This window comes from Alligator sinensis, unplaced genomic scaffold (genome assembly GCF_000455745.1).
Source record: "Alligator sinensis unplaced genomic scaffold, ASM45574v1 scaffold684_1, whole genome shotgun sequence".
In the NCBI taxonomy this organism is placed as follows: domain Eukaryota; kingdom Metazoa; phylum Chordata; order Crocodylia; family Alligatoridae; genus Alligator; species Alligator sinensis.
In genome coordinates this window covers 377,502-399,557 of record NW_005842681.1, presented here as the reverse complement: position 1 = coordinate 399,557, position 22,056 = coordinate 377,502, and the positions used below count along the sequence as shown (strand labels likewise).

Genomic DNA, 22,056 nt, shown 5'->3' with positions numbered 1-22,056 from the left:
TGCTTTTTGACCTTTAGGGCACATCACTCTAGGACTGCTGTATTATTTTCTTCCATTTCTTATGGACTCTAAATCATTTTTGAGGTGATTTTATTCATTCATTTAAGGCTGAAGATCTTACATGCACGTGTTCCCCTTACTTGCTGTGCTTGTTCCACGTACGTTTTTTGTGTGCCTGACCTCTTCTACATTCACGTTCTTAAACTTCAGTCTAGTTCATGTAACTAAGTTCTCTTGGTTTTACAAAGTGTTCCTTCTTTAAACACAACATTCTAAGTTAAGGACCTGTATTTATCTTTTCATTCAATTTACATTGGATCACTAAATCCCGGTTTATTTTCTACATCCAGCTCCTCTCTGATGTTCACACTAATTGCCAAAATCAAGTCTAAAATAGCATCAACTCTTTTTAAATTTGAAGAATTTAGTGAAGAAATCTGTTGCCTGCCACATCTAGTAGAACCTCCTACCATCCTTCCCAAAACAATTTTGGATTAGAAAGATTTTTGGCAACTTCTGAAATCAAAGCACTTATATGGTACTAATAGCTAGAGAAGCTGCATTCTGGTATTTATAAGAAAGGATCAGAGCTTTTTATATTTTTTCTTGAGACTGGTCCATTCAAGGCATCTCTCCTAAGAGAGGCAAAAACCTTATTCTAAAACTCATCATTTCACGATAACCAGTACATCCATTCTTTCTAGTTCTTGCCTTTTGTCTTATGAAAATGTCTTTGTCTTTAAAAATGTCTTAAGCCTGAGCAGCATCCTGAAGTTGAATTAGTGAGGATGTTATCATTAGGAAGCTTGGTATTGTGTTTTTATTTTCTTGGAGGCTATTGTGGGAACTAAAGTCTATATTACCTTTTTTCCTGATGGCTAAATAGGGCTTTAGTATGAATCTGCAAGGCTTATTCCTTTGCAGAAGTAAAGGGCCTGCCCTACTAGAGCTGTAATTTCCTTATTGAGCAAAATGGTGAGCTGCTTTAAAAAAACAAACAAACAAAAAACAAAACAAATAAAATAATCAGTAAAGCTAATTTACTTCACATCTACACGTTCACTAAGCCTAAATTTGATTCTATTTTTTTAGTTGATGTGATGTTAAGGTAACTTTCTAGAAGGACTCTTTTAGCAAAACAGAACCTACATTTGAGAGAACTGTTTTGTGTTCCATTTTTACTAATTAATCCAAAAACCCACTTCATTTTGATGAGAGCCCTCTGTATGAGAATATTATCTAATGATTAAAATGACTGGGAAGAGAGAGAAGGTTCTGCCACTAATACATGCATGACCTTGAGCAAGACACTTGACCTTTTAGGCTGTAATATGGAGATAATAGTACCTAGCTCATGAGAATTTGCGAGGTTTAATTCAGTGACTTTTAAAAATGGTACTGATAAGCCTCAGTGAGAAGGTACTATAGAAGTGAACAGTATTATATGTGTGGTTTTAATTATGTTGTTTCTATCAGTTTTTTTATAACCCTGCCATAGTTAGGAAAGAAGTTTTGTCTCTTCAAAGATGATGCAAAAATTCATTCCTGGGGAGAATAGGAAGGGGCTATTTGAAGAGGTGCTGAAGGCATAAAAATTCAGAGTGGTGATTGGTCACCTCTGCTTGATTGACAGGTTGCAGGGAAAAACAAAAAACCATTTGTTCTGGCTTAATGGAACTGGAAAACAGAAAATGAGTATCAGGTAAAAATTACTTTTTTAAAATATTTGCAGATCTATAAAAACTGGAGTTAAGACCACACCAATCTAAATCTCCCTCAACCTGTCCCTCCTACAAGAAAATATGAGTAGGAAGTGTAGAAGCACAAAGCTAATCTGTATATGTGGGCTGGTAATTTCAGTGCATTTTTAGTGGGCAAGTATTGTAAAGCATTTATTGCTGTGGTGCTTCTTGGCAAATTTAGCAGAAAGGTAGAGGACTGAATGGGTGTGGTGACTGAAACCCTGAACTGGACCCAGCTCTTTGTTTAGGTTTAACAGCAGGACATCAAAGGGGAAAGTTTTACTGTCACTTCCTGTACTATGCCTATTTTGTGGATAAAGTCTGTCAGTTGCTATCAATCTGGCATCTTTCATGAGCATTGCTATGCAATTCACTGAAAAGTGAATGGCTAAAAAGTAAACAGTGTACTAGAAATAACTTCCATCTAAGAGTATATATTGTTTTTGGATATTTTCATACAGATCAGCATCATAATTTTAAGGATTATAATTTAGCCACCCCCCATGTTTGGTTAAAAAAAATAAATAATTTTGTCTGTTGCTGTATTTCAGATTGAAGGGCAAGGACATGGTGCAGTTTTTGACTGCAAGTGCTCTCCTGATGGTCAACATTTTGCATGTACAGACTCTCATGGTCACCTTTTGATTTTTGGCTTTGGCTCCAGTAGCAAATATGACAAGGTATTGTGCAAAAAATGCCCATGTTATGAGTTCAAAAAATGTGCTCAAACAAATATTTTTAATGAAACTTTAAAGTTAAAGTACCACCCCAAGAAGAAAGGTATAATTTAGTTCTTTGTTTTGTACTGTTACATGCATTTTTACCACACTGACATTTTCTGTAGCTTGCTGATGCTCTCTAACTCCCATTCAGCTGTGATCTGTCCATCATGTTATCCTAAAACTAAATTCCATCCAGTTTCAAACAAAAGAGGGAGCTTAAATGCCACTTAGAAGGGAAACAGAGTGAAATGTGTAACACTTTTAATGTGGTTAGAGTTGGTATGCTGTGGATGGAACCCTTTCTCGATTTGACCCTGTCTTTCAAACATGACCTGACTGGTTCTGTATTAGTCCTGTTATAAATAAGAAAGCTAGAATTCTAATTATTGTTTAGATTAGCGAGATCATGGTACATTATTTTTATGGCATCGCCTGCCCACAAAATTCTTAGGAGGACAGATACCTAATATATATGTATTGTATGTTCTATAATTTTTACTAGTTATTCCTATGCATCCTAGATGTTTTCTGATACTTGCGTAGGCTACCAGCAGTAATGGATTGACATTGTAAACCTGACACTATTTAGATCAGTTTTCATTTTCTTTTGAAGACAGACTTTTTCAAGTTTATAACATATAATAGAAACAGATTAGTTGTGTTAAAACTTCTTTTGACAAAATGTGATGACTGAATTGGTGTAAATAATTTCCTGCTCATTTTCCTCCAACCAGGTAGCTCCTAAAATGCAGTAATATAGCTGTAGCTGTCAGAAATACAATGCATCATGATTTGTAAACTGTTCAAGCCAGTTTTATCCTGTTTTCTGCCACATCACTATAGCTTTTAAAATAATTCTTTTTTTTCCCCTCTCTAATGTATATAGGACAAAAACTGTAAGCATTAGATTTGGAAAAATATTAGCCTGTTAGCTCTTCCCCTGTAAGGGAGTAAAAGTTACTTTACTTTTATAATCATTTTATTTTGCTACAAATCTTACTTAAATTGAATGCTTTTTGCAGACATTCTTGTTTTGAATAGTTCTATTTTTCATCTTTTTAACTGTTTGTAATAAAACATAAAATTGGCTTTGTTACAGATAGCAGATCAGATGTTCTTTCACAGTGATTATCGGCCTCTTATCCGTGATGCCAACAACTTTGTCTTAGATGAACAGACACAACAGGCGCCACATCTCATGCCCCCTCCCTTTTTGGTTGACGTTGATGGCAACCCTCATCCAGCAAGATACCAGAGATTAGTTCCAGGTCGTGAGAACTGCAGGGAAGAGCAGCTTATTCCTCAAATGGGTGTGACTTCCTCAGGTACACTGAATATCAATCCAAAGTACTGTAACTATGGGTATTTGGGAACTGCGTTTTTGTAGGATAACCTAGTTCAGTGTTTAGATATTAATAAAATTGAATTACAAGGGTTAATTAAAATAATGACTGATTCAGATTTATTGATTTTTTTGAAAAGTCCTTTCTGTATGCTAAATAGGTTAAAAAAAAGAAGCATGTAAGTAAAGATTTGGCTTTGACTAGCTGAGAAACTCACTCTAGGACCTGGCAGGCTAAATTTGTAGTCAGTCAAAAGAAGCACCCATTAAAATTGAAACCAAAGGCTCCAATCCCTGTTTTCATAGATTCATAGATTGTAGAGTCGGAAGGGACCACAATGGATCATTGTGTCCGACCCCCTGTCCTGGCAGGAAAGAGGACCAAGGTCAGATGACCCCAGCCAGGTGACTATCTAGCCTCCTCTTGAAGACCTCCAAGCTAGGTGATAGCACCAACTCTCTTGGAAGCCCATTCCAGATCCTGGCCACCCTTACTGTGAAAAATTTCTTCTAATATCTAACCTAAATCCACTCTCAACTAGTTTACACCTGTTATTCCTAGTCACTCCCTGGGATGCCTTAGTAAACAGCGCGTCCCCCATTCCCCGTTGACCTCCCCTAATAAATTTATAGACGGCCACAAGATCTCCTCTCAGCCGTCTCTTGTGAATGCTGAAGAGATTCAGCTCTCTCAACACCCCCCCCCCCCCCCCCCCCCCACCCCCCGCCGCCACTCCAGTTTCAAAAATCCAGAATTTCCAAATTTCTGGCAGGTGCTCGGTCCTGAGAAGGCCGGATTTGTGAGGTTATATTGTAGTAGGAACTGTTTTGTGCAGGGCAATTGATGGTGCATTTTCTGATACAGCATTCATTTGGAGTAGACCGCTGCATAGTACACAAAGCCTAACAGTGATGTGAATGATAGTATTCTACAAGGCTTTGTGAAATCCAGAAGTGAAGTACATTAAGTACTGATGGTACTAATTAAGATGGCTTTTGGTTAAAAGGTCATTCACACAGAGCTGGTTCTTAGCTTTATGTACAGTTCTTTTTCAAAGCTCAAATTACACAGACGTTTTCTCTGTAGTCCTGTCTCTAAAGTCTTGTGTCTTATTGCATGTTTAAGAACTAAAACATGAACCAGTATTTCCGTTGCATCTCATAATGTGGGATGCTGGCTCAGGTGGAAAAGTGTCGTTCTCTAAAGTGCAGTGTTGATAATACTCTTTAAAGGACTACAGAGTTCTCTGGAAATGATGAGAACATAGGTGTACTGGGATCGAATCCAGAAATAAATGCTTGCTAAATCTGAACCATTAATGGGAGGTTATTACAGTTGTACATAATAGAATTGTTGCCCTCTTTTCCCCCAAAAAATAAACCTTGAGATTGCACACACAAGAACTGCATGGAACAATATTATTTTGATTGTAAATTCAAACACTTAAACTTAAAAAGTGCTCAAGTGACAGTTGTCCATGCAAACCTAATTCTGACTATCTGCATATGTATTACGATACAGCTTGTAATGACATTATCGTATCTACCCCAAGCATGCGGTTGGCCTAATAAAAGACAGCGGCTCAGCTATGACACTGGCCAATTCTTTCAGCAGCCGTGGATGGAGGTCATCTGGCCCTGCTGACTTGTACCCATCCAGCTCCTCCAGGAGCTCCTTAACTATTTCAGAACTAACTGTAGGCGGACTGGTGCCATGTGGACATCCGTCAATGATCGAGGTGGGGGAATTGGCTTGGTCGGTACATAGAAATACTGAAGTGAAGGACTCATTGAAGAGCTCTGCTTTTTTCCCCTGCATCAACCACCAACTGTCCTGATTTGTCCTGCTGGGCCCTATGTTGCTCTGAGCTTTCCTTTTGCCCGCTATATACCTGAAGAAGGACTTCTTATTGTCCTTGATTGTTGAAGCCAGCCTGAGCTCAGGCCCTGCCTTGGCCTGTCTAACGGATTCCCTGCAATAACATGCCAGGGAGATATATTCCTCCTTGGTGGCTGCTCCCTGCTTCCATTGTCTATACATCTTTCCTTGCCCCCAGACTCTCCTGGAGTTCCCTGTTCAGCCACCAACCAGCTTTCTTGCCCCCTTACTTCCCTTCCTACGTAATGGGATAGACTCCTTTTGAGCTCCAAGGATCACTCCCTTGAGACCTCCAACCCTCCTGGACCCCCATTTGCTCTGTGGTCTTGAGTTGCATCCCCTCACTAACTAGCCTTCTAAGCATGCTAAAGTTGGCCCTTCTGAAGCCCAACACCTTAGCCCCACTAGTTACTTTACCCACCCTTCGCTGGATAGTGAACTTGACCAAGAGATGGTCATTGTCTCCCAGGCTACCATGAACTCGCATGTTCCCCACGAGATCATCCCCTGTTGCTAAGACCAGGTCAAGCAAAGCGCTACCCCTGGTGGGACTAGACACCACCTGGGTTAGGTGGAGGACCTGCACACAGTGTAAGAACCTCCATGAGCAGCTTGTTTTGGCTGTCTGCTCCTCCCAGCAGATATCTGGGTAGTTTTTAGATCTCCCATGACCACCGCCTCCCTTGCCTGTGTGGCGTCTGCTAGCTGCCCGGAGAATACATTGGAGAATGCCTCATCTAGCTCTTGATCCTGTTGAGGAGGCCTGTAGTAGATCCCCACGACCAAGTCCTTTTCCCCTGGCCCCCCCTGGATCCTGACCTACAATGCCTTGGTGTTCCCCTCTTCCACCCCTGCCTTAATGGTGGAAGATGTATACTGCTCCTTAACATAGAGTGCTACCCCCCCACCTTTTTTCCCCACTCTGTCGTGCCTATACAGCCTATACCCCTCAATGCCTATCATCCAGTCATGTGTAGAATCCCACCATGTTTCGGTTAGTCCAACTAGGTCATACTGGGTGCTAGCAAGCAAGAGTGTGAGCTCCTCTTGCTTGTTTCCCATACTCCTGGCATTTGTATAAAGACATTTTAGTCCCCCAGAGGGGGCTCTTGGTGCCCCTGTACCTTGATGGTGTGTGTTCCCTTTATTACTTACCTGGTGCGGTCTGGTGCCTTGTTTATGGCTTACCAACCCCTTAATACTTACCTGGTGTGATCTGGCGTCTTGTTTGTGCTTTACCAACCCTGGGCTCTCTTTGACAACCGGTTTCCCGACCCCCGTTGAGCCTAGTTTAAAGCTTTTCGGAGGAGATCAGCCAACCTGCGGGCGAACAGATACTTATGTCTGGGAGAGAGATGAAGATCATCATCTCCCAGGAAGCCTCCTCCCTGGAAGTGCTGGTCGTGGCTGTAGAATTCGAAGCTCTCTTGAAGACACCAACTCTGGAGCCACCGGTTGACTTCCTTGATGCGGGCACCCTGGTGTTTCCGGCTGCTGCCAACTGGAAGGATGGAAGAAAATACAACCTGTGCTCCAGTCTTCTTGAGGCTGTCTCCCAGTTCATGGAAGTCCTTCATGATGCGGTCAGGGCTGGTCCTAGCTGCATCGTTGGTTCCCACATGGACAAGGACCATGGGATAGTAGTCAGAGGGCTTAATGAGAGCAGGAATTACCTCAGTGATGTCCCTGATCTTAGCTTCAGGCATGCAGGAGACTTCTCTCACCATAGGATCTGTTCGACAGATCGGCCTCTCAGTGCCTCTCAGGATTGAGTTGCCCACCACAATCACTCAATGTTTCTTCTTTTGCCTGGGCAGTGATCCCCCAGCCTGCCCGGTAGGGGCTACAGGGATCACCTCCTTTGCAGGAAAATGCTCCTCCTCTGTCTCCTCCATGGTTGTCAGGGCCCTCTATCCGTTCCCCACATGCAATGGGGAAGCAGACACCAGGCCCTGCTGCCTGGATCCAGAGGTGACTGTCTTCCATTCCCCTGCTGCAGACTCCTTGCATGGAGTTTCACCCGTGGGCATCTGGAGCTGTAGGGAATGGAAATGCCTGTCAATCACAGCTTCATCATCCCTGATCCCCCTTAGCCTGCTCACTACCTCCTAGAGTTCCCTCACCTGCTCCTCCAAGGCCCGAAGGTGGGCACATGAGGGACAGGCAAGAGGGCTCCCCCCCTCCCCTGATGGCAGGGTCACCGCCAGGCCACCCCGGCAGACAGGGGGGCAGGGCTCTGTCTGAGTAGACAGCTCAGAGAAACCACGGGTGGGCAGCGCCATCTGAGCTGCAGCTGCATCCCATGCTCTTACCTTAGCTGCTGAGCTTCGAGTCATCATCGCTCTTGCTAAGTGCTCCTTCTTGTCACTTACTCTTTGTGCGCCTGCCTCGCACGAACACCTGCGCAAATGCAGGCACGCCCTTACAGAGTGCGCCTGTTTGCACGCTCTGTTCGTGCGTGGCTTGGGAGCACAGTTCCCTGCCCGGCTCAGCAAAGAGGGATCCAGGGGCTTCCCCTCCGGATCCTCTGCAGCTGCGCCAGCTCCTAGCCCACTTAACTTCGGGGGGTCAGGTGCTCTGCTGCCTCAGGTACGTTGCAGGGGGCACACGTATGCTGAGAACCCACATGTGTGCCCAGTCAGCCTCTTCTCCCTCCTACTGCACCCAACTGCTGGGCACTGAGTCAAACCGCGGGCTTTTTAAAGCCCACGGTTTGAATTTTCTTGCGGTGGCCGAGCAGCCAATCAGGTGGCTGAGCAGTGGCCGAGCAGCCAATCAGGTAACCCGAATTACCCGGAAGTGCCTGCCGGCTAACACCCCACCCCCCACCCCCCCGCGCGCTGGGGGGGGTCTCGGATCCTGGTGCTCTGGGGCAAGCCCCTAGAAGCAGCCTCTGAGGGGATCCCCTTTGTCACCTGGGGGAAGGGTCCCCCCTAGCTGGCTCCCTGTTCACACATCTCGGGAGCACGGCTCCTCGCTCAACTCAGCAAAGAGGGATCCGGGGGCTTCCCCTCCGGATCCTCTGCAGCTGCACTGGCTCCTGCCCCACTTATCTTCGGGGGGGGGTTAGCTGCTGCTGCCCCCGTTGTTGCTTGTCAGCCTCTGCCGCCTCAGATACGTTGCAGGGGGTATATGTGTGCTGAGAGCCCGCACGTGTGCCCAGTTAGCCTCCTCTCCCTCCTACTTTCAGAGAAAAGCAGATCATAGCATATGAAAAATGCCACATAAATGTTGAATAAAACTGATTCTTGATTTAGCACAACTGTAACATGCTGAACTTCTGGAACATATGTTTAAACATAATATTATATTATAAGAACAAGATCATTAGCAGTGTTTAATATAATTTATATATGTTGCCTCTTGGAACACTGTGCAATGTCCATGTTCTGTGCTCTATGTGAATTAATCTGCTTACAGATGATGATAGTATCAGTTAGTTAAATGTTCTTTGCATGTTTGTTTGAATTATGATTTTTTTTTTGTCATTTCAGGTCTTTTTCTTCTAGACTAGGGGTACTCAAAGTCTGGCCCATGGGCTGAATTGGGCCTGTGGTGGACTCCATTTCCTAACAAACCCTGCCTGTGTTTCTGCAGCCAGTTTCCATGGAGAACCCAGCAGTGGCAGGGGTGTTACAGTGTGGGACCAGGATTTGCATGGAGGCTGGGCTCCATGCAGCACTGGCAGGGTACACAGCTGGGCAGGGAGCTGCTCAGGGGCTAGGATCTTGTGGCAGTGACAGTATGGTCTGGAGCCAAGGCAGAGCTGCCCTCTGCCTGTACACCCAGGGAAACAGTGTGCAGGCAGCAGATCCTGGCTCTGCCCCGGCTCCAGAGCACACTGTCACCACTGCAGGATCCCAGCCCTAGCCATGGAGTAGCCCACCTGCACAGCCATGCGCCCTGACATCACTGCCAAAGCCAGCCTCCGTGGAAACCGTGGCACCATGCTGTCATAGGCCCACCGTTGCTGGGGTCTCCATGGAAACTGGCTGCAGCAACGCAGGCAGGGACTGCTAGGAAATGGAGTCTGCCGCGGGAATTAAATTAGAAGGTGGCTGTTGCAGCTCCAGTTCTGACTTAAGCCCCCAGGATCGGAGCTGCAGCTGCAACCTGCCCCACTGTGTGTCTGAATTGGGGCTGGAGCAACCATGTGCTCTGTTCCCTGGGCTGGAGCAGGGCTGCAGCTGGGTCGGGGGTGGGGAGAGGGGCACGTAGGCTGGGGAGGCGGGGGAGGTCAGACATTGGTCGAAGGGGTATGGGTCAGGCCACTTAAATCCCCCGCTGCCTGCTACTGCTTTTCCTGCTGCAGTGGTAGAGAGACTAATTTAAGACTAAGTAGATTCTGTACATGCAAAATATAATGTTTATGAATCTTTCAGTGTATAGAGTCTAATTAGCAAAGGTTGTCTTTAATTCAGAGTAGTCTTTGATTCCGGTAAATATGATTCATAGATTCATAGATGTTAGGGTCGGAAGGGACCTCAATAGATCATTGAGTCCGACCCCCTGCATAGGCAGGGAAGAGGGCTGGGTCTAGATGACCCCAGCTAGATGCTTATCTAACCTCTTGAAGACCCCCAGGGTAGGGGAGAGCACCACCTCCCTTGGGAGCCCGTTCCAGACCCTGGCCACTCTAACTGTGAAGAAGTGCTTCCTAATGTCCAATCTAAATCTGCTCTCTGCTAGCTTGTGGCCATTATTTCTTGTAACCCCCGGGGGCGCCTTGGTGAATAAATCCTCACTAATTCCCTTCTGTGCCCCCGTGATGAACTTATAGGCAGCCACAAGGTTGCCTCTCAACCTTCTCTTGCGGAGGCTGAAAAGGTCCAGGTTCTCTAGTCTCTCCTCGTAGGGCTTGGTCTGCAAGGTATCTGGTATCTGTCTAGTCCAGGGGTGGGCAAAATGGCCAATCTGGCTGGCAGCCAGACTCCATTTCCCGGCAGCCCCTGCCTTCATGGCTTGGGCCAGTCTCCATGGAGATGCCAGTCACACCTGCAGGAAAGCAGAGGCAGGGGTTGCCATGGAGACCAGCCATAACTGCACTGGCAGCACAGCACAGGGGGCTGCTTTGGAGCCACTGGGAATTTATGATGGGGCAGCTCACTCTGGAGACAGGGCAGAGCCGCTGTCTGTAGCCTGCACGCTCTGGGCAGGGACGCACAAGCAGGGGATCACATCTCTGCCCCAGCTGCTTGCAGTGGTGACAGCCTGGTTTGGAGCTGAGGCAAAGCTGCGATCACTGGCTTGCGCTCCCCTGTCCAAAGTGTGCAGGCTACAGATCACAGCTCTGTCCTGGCTCCGGAGCAAGCTGCCCCCATTGCAAGTTACCAGCAGCTCCCTGCACTGCTCAGCCGAGTGGGCAGCGTATGAGGCAGCAGCTGGTTTTCATGGCAGCCCCAGCTTGAGCTTTCCTATGTAGGTGTGGCTGGGGTCTCCATGGAGACCAGCCCAAGCAATGCGGGCAGGGGCCTCTGGGAAATAGAGTCCATGGTTGACTGGATCTGGCCCGCAGGCCAGACTTTGCCCATCCCTCCTCTACTCACTTGAAATTCATATTCCCATATCTCATTGTAACTCAGGGGAAATAAAGCTTCACTTGCTAAGCACCAAGAACATTATCTTGTGTTATACAGAAAGTGTTCTTTTTAGATCCTTTATAGACATTTGTGGTATTTTTGCTGGCAGACTCTTGGGACAGTCTATCAATTTATAAGTTTCGTAAGCACATTTCTACTTGAATAGGGACTTAGCAGTTAGTTTATCCCTCTGGTCCTTTACTGCATGTTCCATTAGGGATCAGGTGTTGTCTCATTGTTGGGCATCGCCTTTGCCTCAGAATGAATGAGGACTTGGGGAGTGTTCTTTGTTTTAGTTTTGTGCATTCTTTCTGCATAACAACTAAGATAGGGTCTTTCTATCTATCCAGCTTAGCCAGATCTTTCATCCACGCTCTCAGCATCTCTCGTACCATGTTTTTCTCTTGTCTTGAAAAATGCTGTCATACCTGATTTATGTCTATTCAGAATGCTGCTGTAAAAATCACTTAGATCATGTCAGCCCCCTTTGCGTTCTTCTGCTGGCTACCTCTTCTGATGTCACACTTAAGCATCTTGGCTGCTTGCAGATGTTAAATACGAAACAAAAAAAGTGCTTTACTAGAAGAAGCAGTGCATTACTTTGACCCAGTTCTGCAGTATCTGTATAGATTGGGCATTTCAGTGGGGCTTTTTGGTGCTTTTATCTAAAGCTGATTCAGTCAGCTATTAGGTAAAAGCACCAGAAAAGCTACACTAAAGTTCCTGATCTATACAGATGTCGGACTTGCCAGGACCAACAACTGTGCTATCTTTTTTGGGTGTGTGCTGGGCCATTTTTTTTTGTTTTTCTTTAACATCTGCAAGCAGCGCTTGTCTTCACTTTCAAGGTCCTTCATGCCCTCCTTGAATATAGAGGAAAAGCATCATAGGTTGGTTTGATGGTTGAATCTAAGTCTTTATCAGTTTCATTATGTTTTTTGAGCAGAAGCTTCTCATGCTTCTCTGTCTTGTCACCCTCTTATAACTATATTGTGATATGTGCAAGAAGGAAATAATATATGTCACCAATTAGGTTCTCAGCCTTAATCAGTTGATTTTAGGCTTCTGATGCACTTTGACTATAGCCCAGGGGTGAGCAAAATATGGCCTGTGAACCACATCTGACCTGCCAAGTGATTTTATCCAGCCTGTGACTGCTCCTGTAAAGGAGAATTGTATCCGGCCCATGCTTGTCCTGGCTTTCGGTGCCTCTCGCCCTTCTCACTTTCCGTAGCTTGCTACAGCAGCCACTCATTCTGCCCGCCCTGTCCTGCCCCACAGCCCCCAATGTTTGCTCCAAGATGGGCACTGAGCTTTTGGCCAGGCTTCTGCCTAGCGAGGCTGTCTGTGCGCAGCTCTGACTTTGCAGCTGTTCACAGACCAAACAGCTCAGCCCCCTGAAAGTTAAAGCTCAGGTAAGTTTCTCCCCACCGGTGGGGGGAAGAGGGCCAGGAGCCGTAGGTTATCCAGGCGCTGCCAGGCTGGGGTCTGGTAGGTGCATGGGCACCGCTAGCGTAGTGCTGCACTGTGTTCCTGCATGCCATTTAAGGTGCAGCTGGCGCAACTCCTGCCCAACCCTGAGTCCTCAGCACACAGTGGGGTTGGGCAGGAGCTGCGCCAGCTGCACCCATGTGGCACAAAGTGATACACAGGAACACAGCATGGCCTGGCCTGGCTACATGCTGGGGACTCAGGGGTGCAGGGAGAAGGGGGAAAAACAGCGTGGTACCAGCCTGGCCGGGCCTGGATAACCTGTGGCTTCCAGCCGTCTTCCTTCTGCACCCCCTCCTGGAGTCCCTGATGCACAGCTGGGCTGGGCCAGTGTCACATTTGTGTTCCTGCATGCCACGTTGGCCCATGTGGGTGCAACTGGTACAGCTCTTGCCCGACCTGGTTGTGTGCTGGGGACTTGAGGTGGGAGAAGGGGGCTAGGAGCTGTGAGTTATCTGAGCCTAGATGGGCTGGTACCATGCTGTGTTTTTTCCCTTTCTTTTCCCTGCACCTTGTCCCAAGTCCCTGGCATGCTCCCTGGTCAGGTCAGGCGGAACTGCTCCAGCTACACCCACATGGCTCAAAGTGGCTCACAACACTCCAGCACCAACTTGACTGCCTGCCAGGAACTTGGGACTGGGGAAGGGGTGCAAGGAGAAGGGAACAAGGGTTAGGTTCCCCTAACGCAAGGGTGGGCAATTATTTGGGCTGGAGGGCCAGCTTTGTGCTGTGTGCCAGGCTTTGTGCTGTGTGTCCTGGACTGTTGCTCACCTAGCCAATTTCATGGTCTAAATAATAAGTAGAGGTGTTCTGTAGAACTCTCTCCATACATTTCCTATTTGTTAATCTCTAGGCTACGGACAGAAGATGCACATAAACCAGTTTAGGTGATCAAAACTGATTTAAAACTGTAACAGAATATAAATTTAGTGCACATAAACCAGTTTCAAAATGGCCAAAACTGGTTTAAGATAAACCTGGTTGAATATAGTATCAGATTTAACCGATTTGCATCAACTGGTTTATGCAACTTCTGTCCCAGACTCCCTCCTACTTTAAGTTAAACCAGAGTCCCCCAGCATCCCAGATGCTTTGCAGCCCTGAGCAGGGCTATGCTTTCTGCTCCAGAAACCAGGGCTGGCCCATCCCCTCTGCTCTCTAGCTTGAGCAGGGGCAGGGGCTTGGCCAGACACATGGTCCTCTGAGGTAGTGAGCAGGGAGGGGGTTTATTTCCACCCCCTCCCCCACCACACCGGGGGACTGTGGCCCCTGTCAGCTATTTTCGCTCTCCCCACTTCAGTGGCAGGGGAGGGAGCATGGCTAGAGCTGGCTGGCATGGCCCCTGCCATCTACCTGCCTTGCCAGTGGCTGGAGCTGCAGGGCTGAGCTGAACCAGCATGAAAGTGCTGTTAAGAGCAGAGAAAGAGGGGACAGCCCAGGCTGGGCCAGGCCCTTCCCAGTGGGCTGCTTCAGCCCACCTCAGGTTGAAGCTGCTGGGCTGAAGGAAGCTCCCCCCTGCTCCGAGTGGCGCTGCACAGTGCAACAGGAGCAGGAGCTAATTAGACTAACCTGCAGAGATTGAATCAATTCAGGCTCCAGCTTTTTGAATGTCTGCCCTAGCCCTTATGTCCTGCTGTTGTTCCATTAGCTCTCCTTTTAACCACCTACAAGCTATTGTGTAACTGCTGCGCAGCCACAGAGAGTGGATTATATGTAGATAAACATCTTGGGGAACCAGTTACTTTGCTTAACCAAGCAGTATATTCACTGTTGATTTAGGCTGTTGTCATAATCTGAAATAAACTATATAAACCAAATTTATTATAAACTAAATTGAAAATACTAAAGTTGAATGTTTTCCCAATAAAGATTTTTTGTAACTGAAAATATTTGCTAGTCCAAGAGTAGTTTTATTAACCATCATATTTGTATTAATTTTGATTGTATTGTTCTTACTACACAGAATTTAATCTAATCAATAGCAAGTAATCCAACAAAACTGGATGCCTAAACTATATACCTAAAATCTGTGTTAGCACAGTTAAATATTGAGTTACTTTTATTATACAGTTAATATGCACTTATACTTGTGTACAATACACGTATACATATACTTGTATATTAATAGACTTTCATTATGTAGTTACTTTTATCATGATTGTGATTTTTAAGGTAAAATTTAGACAATCAACTTGGAATATTCAGCGTCTTGTGACATTAGTGTAATTATTTTTGGTCACCTTGTCTTCCCATCCTCCCTAGGATTGAACCAAGTTCTCAGTCAACAAGCAAACCAGGAAGTAAGTCCTTTGGACAGCATGATACAGAGGCTTCAGCAAGAACAAGATCAAAGACGTTCTGGGGAGGCAGGAACTAGCAATATCAGTCGGTTAAGCAGAGGTAGACTTTGCTTTGCTATATAAACATATATGTGAAACGGCAAATTAATGGATACATCTGAATTACATGTATTACTGTTTGGGGTGGGGAGAGCGGCATAATATTCCACTTTCCAGTCATTCTGTTGATCATTGTGGATCACTTTTAGGATGGATTTGTTTAATGGATTCATTTGATCATTGTGGATCACTTTTAGGATGGATTTGTTTAATGGATTCATTTCACTAATGCTGAAATGAAGTTAGAGTGTAATATTACAATACACATATAGCAAAACTTGAGGAATTTTGCAGTACTCTATAGTGTTTAGATGAGAACATTTATTGTATTAATGTTAGCTAATCCAGATATGGTTAGTTGCTGGACAAAAATGCTGTAGCTTCTACACTACAGAGAGAAAAAAAAGAGAAAAAGTGTAGGAGCATTAGCAAGGTCCACTACAGTTTACTTGCTGTAAGTACCCTTGTAATCTGCAGAACTATAAAAACCTTGATTAAAATTAGAAGGCAAATGTGAAGGAGCAAGAATTGCGAAATTGAAGGATATGGGGATTGAAATTTTATTAAGAATTTGAGGGATGTCCCTTTGGGTTTTTTTTGTTTGCTTGCCTTGTTCTGTTCTTCATTAAATCACTTATGCTTGCAAACTGGAAATCCAATAGATAGGGCTCACCCGTCACCAAATACGTTACAGTGGATCATTTTTTGTTTGCTTGGGGGTTTGTTTTTTGGGGGTTTTTTTTTTAAGGGTAGTATTCTTTTGCACTTCCTAAGGAACAGCTGAATTCAGGGAGGGAAAGCTAGCGCACATGCCAAAACAGCTTTAGAACCAAAATCCGTTAGCAAGCACTTTCCTAATTTCTATGTGATGTTAAGATACTTCCCTTACTTTGCAGGTGAGTAGTTTTGAAGAGTAGTACAGTGGTGGAACATGTTTTGCCTAGATTCTTTCAGTCAAAAATAGTTGATCATCAGCTTATATTTTTGAGCTTTTTTTTTTAAATTGCTCTGCTTCTTGCTTACTGATTCTATAATCCTGTGTTGGAATGAGAAATTTTCCTCTTGCAATTATTGCTATACATAAATCCAGTTAATACTTTAATTTAATTCATCTTTTACTTCAGAAAAATGTAGTTTGTAATTCTATTTTTGATTTTTGATTCTGAGAATTTTTCCTTAGAATCCAGATTAAGTACTCCTGTATTAATTTTGCAGGCTCTGTAAGTACTACCTCAGAAGTACATTCACCACCAAATATAGGTTTAAGGCGTAGTGGACAAATTGAAGGTGTGCGACAGATGCATAGCAATGCACCAAGAAGTGAAATAGCCACCGAGCGGGACCTTGTGGCTTGGAGTCGAAGGGTTGTGGTACCTGAATTGTCATCAGGGGTAGCCAGGTAAGGCTGTCTCTTCTGAAAGTTATTAATTAGATTAAATTTGGATTTTGGTCTAGGTGGCATGTGACCATGCAGTTACTTCGTTTTGGTATGTATATTCCTTGATGGGTTTTTAATTTTTGGAAGAGGGGGGATGATATCATGAGGAAGAAATTAACTTCTAGGAGAGATTGAATAAGAAAACAATAGTTTGGCACATGGTGTGGGGGGAGGTTGTGGGGCTAACTTTTCATACTATGCAACAGGGACATATTTGCCTAAAATTAGTTCTAGTGTCCTAGCTGTAAGTAGTAACCCAATATTGTTCAACTGCCATTTGCTGACAACACCCTGTTTTTACATTTTAACTCCTTTTGGCAAAGATAGTACACCAGCCCAGGGCAACATTTCTGAAAGTAATCTAGATGTAATCTTAGTGGTAAATTCTTGTGAGGCAGGGTAGATTTGCACCTTTATAGACTAATTTAGAGATGCATAGCATATGCTTTCCTAAACAACGACTTCCTTCATCAGACTGTGAAGGTGTTGCAAGTCTAGCAACAATGTTGCTTGCAATCTCCTCATTTTAATTTTTTTGCCTCAGAAAATAACCTAATTTCAGAATACGTTTATCCCTCAGTATTCTACCACGGCCATGGAATTCATTCTTGAGATAATTAGTAATGCCTCTCCGTTGTTGCTTCTGGCGTTGCTTTGCTTCTGGTCCAGTGGTTGCTTGAAGCCCTCGTCTTAGTGGCCCTTTTGACTCTGTGCCCTGCATTCAAAGAGCAGTTCCAGAGAGAGGTCCTACTGGCTGAGACCTGATTATTTGTCTTGGCCCCTGCTCAATTTTCAGGTCTCATATTCGCAGAGCAGGAGAACTTTACAAAGCGGAGGAGCTTCTTGACCCCAACGTGGTGTTCCACTTCTGATGAAGTACTTGTACCCCCAGATAGTGGACTTCAGTAGAGGACATTGGTGAGCCTTTCTTTGCCTTGTGGCAAAATATCTTCAAGACAGTCTGCACATAGCCAGCTCATCCTCTATGTCACTGGGGATTATATGACAAACGCAAGTTACTTCTTCCCAGTTACTTGGGAAATAGGTAAATAATATCAGGCCCTTTTGTGGGGACCAGAATTTTTATGTTACCACCTTGTGCCATGTTTTTTATTCTTAACAGGCAGGGGAAGGTAAAACGAGCTTTATGATAAGGAAGGATAAGGAATCAAAGAGTAAGCTTGCTAGGAAGGAAGTCTTGTTCATGTGCCATTTGTCAATTCTGGGTAGCCAACTACTATGTACTGTTGATCTGCTATAACTTTGGACTTCATGAATATCTAGCATACTTTGTTGATTTGTCTCCAGACTTTTAGAAGACCTTTATTTCACTTCTTATGAAGGGACAGTTCATGGCCAAAATCTCCATATGAGATAGCCTTGATGCAGCTGATACCACACCTTCATCAGTGGCCATAGTGGTGATCATGAGAAAGTCTTCTTCCCTTCTGGGCTCTTTTTTCTAAAGAACTGATTAACAGGGTGGAGAACATTCCCTTTTTTGTATCAGAAGTATTTAACTCCAAGGTAAATGAGGCTCTATACATCGCCAAGGACACCAGATACTTTCCTTTCTTTGGGGGCAAAGGAGAGAGGACCAATTCATTTGGCCCTCCGGGACAGATCCAAATCTGGAAGCATGTGGGACCTCATGCGTGCTAGATGACCCAACTCCAGTGTTATACTGGCTTGCCACTGCTTGCTGCCTATTTTTTCCTACAGCCAATGATGACCAAAGTTCCCAAATTTGGTGATGGGCAAAGGCCTGGGGGTAAGCAGCAGTGACATTTACCTTCTGGGTTTCAAAGCTACACCAGTGTAGTGGCTACAGTAGCAGCATCAACAAGCCCTACAGGCCAGAATTAAATCATTCACAGGCTGTCAGTTGGATAGCCCTGCTTTAGGGTATTTACGCACTGCCAAGAAGTACAGATACCAGCCTTATAGTCAGAGATGTTGATACTGGTTTTATGACCCAGATATCTTGTTCTGTGAGGACCAAACCCTCAGACTGATAACGACCTCTCGATCTGATAATAGGCTAATTCTTCTATGATAGCAGATAAGAATAATTCAAACAATTTGATATCTACCAGTCCGAAAGCTGTCATCAGAGGTGTGCGGGCCGGGAGCGGTCCGAGGCTTTCGGGGGCGCGCGGCGGGCTGTGGCCAGCAGCCCTGGCACGTGGGTCGGGGAATTCGGCACGACGGACTAGAATTAGGCACGGAAGCGTAGTGGTTGATTTAAAGATTATTTTACTTACACTGTAGATGGTCGCGGTGCAGGCAGGAAAAACTTCGCTTAAGTTGCAGTTACAAATGAAAAGAAAACTCGCTCGAACAAGACCCATAGAAAACTCGAGCCTCTTAAACCTGGAAAGAGCTCTGGATACACACACACACGAAGCTTGCTAGGCTCCGTGGACCGAGCGCGCAGGGAAGGTGAGTACCTTGGGGTGAAGATTGTCAGGGCCGGCTGACTTGGAGGTATCCAGCTTCTCAAGATGTTCCTTCACAAAGTCAGCATTAATGGAGGGCAGGGCGTGGGAATAATTTAGAAACAGCCAGTAGTGGGACACAAATTTGCATGCGAATGGCGGGAACTCCTTTGCACTGGGGTTTTCTCTTTGCAACTGAGAATTGCACCGTGCAAAGAAAGCTCCTCGTGGCGGGAAATAATTCTGCGGTGCCGAAGCACGCACAAAATCATACCCTTGGGTCATGACAAGAGGAAGGGTACATCCGGCCAGTACGCACGCTTCACCCTTAAGTTCTCTCTTGAATGTCAGCAGCCTGGAGGTCTGAGCCCCAGGCTGCCCCCCACCCTCCTCCACACTCCCAGTGGAGTGGGTGAGATGGGCTGGTAGTATGCTCTCTGTCCATGGTGGCCTTGGGTTCCCATCTTGGGGACCCTTTGCTGTTCTGAAATCCCTTCTTTTGTATTCTTTTTCCTTTCATGGCTCTTCATTTCTGGCCATCACTGATTGGTCTGTCAGTGATCATGATATTGTCCACGTTTTGTCCCGTCAGCATAATCCTTTGTTTCACAAACCTATCGCATGCAAACATCCTAATTTGGGCTTTACCAGTCTTCTCCTAATTTGGTCTGTTCCCCAAAACTGGAAAGGCCAAGGCCCAAGATGAGCACTGTGACCTAGTGCCACCTTATGTTATGGGACAGTGTGGTACACATCTTTAATTCCCCAGCCTGTGTGTCTGCTTGCTGCTTGCCTGTATCAGATACAGTAGGCCTTGAAGAAACTTTGTCACAGACAGGCTTTTTAGAAATCAGTTAACCCTTACTGTTGCCTTGGATCATTATTCTAATGCTTATCTACCTATAAGCCAGTTCCCAAAAGCAAACCTCTAAATACCATTTTCTAGCCATCAAGAGACACCATGTCAATACCTGCCCTTTGCTCTGCACCTCATGAACTGTCCTCTAGACCTAGCAACGCTTCCACAAAAAGAAGCATCCTTCATCAGCAGTCCCTTCAACTCATCATTCTCTACATCATAACCAAAAGCTTTGGGATGGTCAAGAGATGCAATCATTTCCTTAAGTTCCATTTATTTCCCTTCCTTTTGCTTGTGAGCAGCTTACTTTGTTTTCTGGAAGCTTGGCACTCTGTCTTTGTCATCATAGCTCACTGTAACCATCCTGTTGCACACACTTTCTTCAGTTTCCATTTTCAGTACCTGTTCAGGAATTCTTTTTGAGATTATGCTTTGGTATGGGATCTTTTTCTTTCCTCTTCTCTTTGGGGTGGTGCTTAGAATAAGCTCTTGTACAGCAAGGGAAAGGGGCTATAAACTAGTTACTTTCTGGTCCTGAAGAGGATGAGGTTCTCTTTCTTGGATGTAAATAAAGCTTAATTTTTTTTTCATTTGTATACTCAGTGTGTATATATAAGTAAATAATGCTACATTCATGGTATGAGAATGAAATCCTATACTCATTTGCAGAAATACTTTTCTGACAATTGTTTTAACTTTGGAAATTCTTCAAATAGATGGTGTTAACTGACATGGCTTCCAGCCACGAACAACTGTGCTTGAGTAAAAAGACAAGCTTCCCGGATATATTCCAACTGGATATTCTGGGTCTTTCTTGAAGTTTGTTGCAACGACCCAAGAAAAAAAATACTTTCACAGAGTTTCATCCAAAAGAATTTGGTTCTTAACTCAGAATTACAGTTTGGGGGCTAGATGCCAAAATAAGTACAATGTTAGTAAGTCAAATAACTCCTTTTAGGAACAAAATTCAACTTTAGAGTAACCACTATGACAAGGCTAACTATCATATTTACTCATATACCACACGTGTTCCCTGCATCCAACCCTTCAGAATTGGGGCACGTGTCTTAAATATGAAAGCTAATTTTTCTTTGCTGAAATAGAAACAGAGATGGATAGAAGTAGTCACATTTTGTTCTAACAGCTGCAAAGATGCCTGGCTGCCAAGGTGGCCCTAGGAAGCAGAAGAGGTGGAGTCTTGTATTCCCTCTCTTACAGCTACAGTAGCTATTGGCTTAGAACTGTGGCTTATGCTTGAAGCAGCAGTTGAGCTATCTCTGGGCAAGTGAGCTGCTTCATGCCATCTGTAGTATCTTGATGCAACTTGTGGTGTGGAAGAAACACGCTTTATATAAGTTCCTATCAAGAATAAAACTATTTACAATGAAGGACTACCGGTATTGCTGCTGCCCTTGCAGGGGTCTGGGGCCTAGCCATGTTCCTGTACTATCACATCCATAAGTTCCTGCTACCTCACCTATGCTGTCTCCTAGCATGCCACTCTTCCTGGACATGCTGTATTTCCAGGTGGACTTATTCTTGTCACGTAGTCAGCCATGACTTTTGTTCTTCTGCCTTCCAAAAACAAGGTGTGGGTCATATTTGGGGGCGTGTGGTATGCAACAAAACAAGTATTTGAGTCCTGATTGTATTCAGGGGGTTCATTTGTGCCGCTGGATCCCTGCTAGAAGTAGAAAAAATAACGTATAAAGAATGTGGTAAATATTTACCGTTTTCCTTCACCTAGAGATCCAATTATAGCTCTTTGCCCTAAATCTAAAATTAATATGTCTTCAATTTTTCTTTTTTAGTAGGCAGGAAGAATGGAGAGCTGCAAAGGGAGAAGAAGAAGTAAAGATATATAGATCAGAAGAGAAAAGGAAATATATTACAAGTCATGCTCCAAGAGAGAACAAAATACCTTCTTTCTCTAAGGTAAATAAATGCCCATCCAGTTGTTGTTACAATATTTTTCATAAAACGCTTTGAGTATGCTGGACCAAAAAAGTTCATAAAAACTCACTTCACTTAAAATTTCAAAAGGAATCTCTTGATGTATTAATGTATTTAGATTTACTCTGAATAAAAGAGCACCTGCCTCTTGTTAGTCGTTTAGAACAAAATTTAAGTTTTGCTCTTGAAACTGTTAAGTGGGACTTGGCTCTCT

At 44.6% G+C, this 22,056-nt stretch overlaps 1 protein-coding gene across 2 annotated transcripts in view; it reads left to right on the top strand.

Annotated features, from left to right (window-relative positions):
• The window catches only part of PHIP (pleckstrin homology domain interacting protein), a 155,124-nt gene that overhangs the window by 75,843 nt on the left and 57,225 nt on the right, over nucleotides 1-22,056 (top strand). For both annotated transcript variants that reach the window (XM_025215870.1, XM_025215869.1), the window contains 5 exons: nucleotides 2,294-2,422; nucleotides 3,564-3,789; nucleotides 15,018-15,155; nucleotides 16,370-16,553; nucleotides 21,701-21,824. In XM_025215870.1, coding sequence (XP_025071655.1) covers nucleotides 2,294-2,422; nucleotides 3,564-3,789; nucleotides 15,018-15,155; nucleotides 16,370-16,553; nucleotides 21,701-21,824 — 801 coding nt within the window. The remainder of the gene's footprint in view (nucleotides 1-2,293; nucleotides 2,423-3,563; nucleotides 3,790-15,017; nucleotides 15,156-16,369; nucleotides 16,554-21,700; nucleotides 21,825-22,056) is intronic.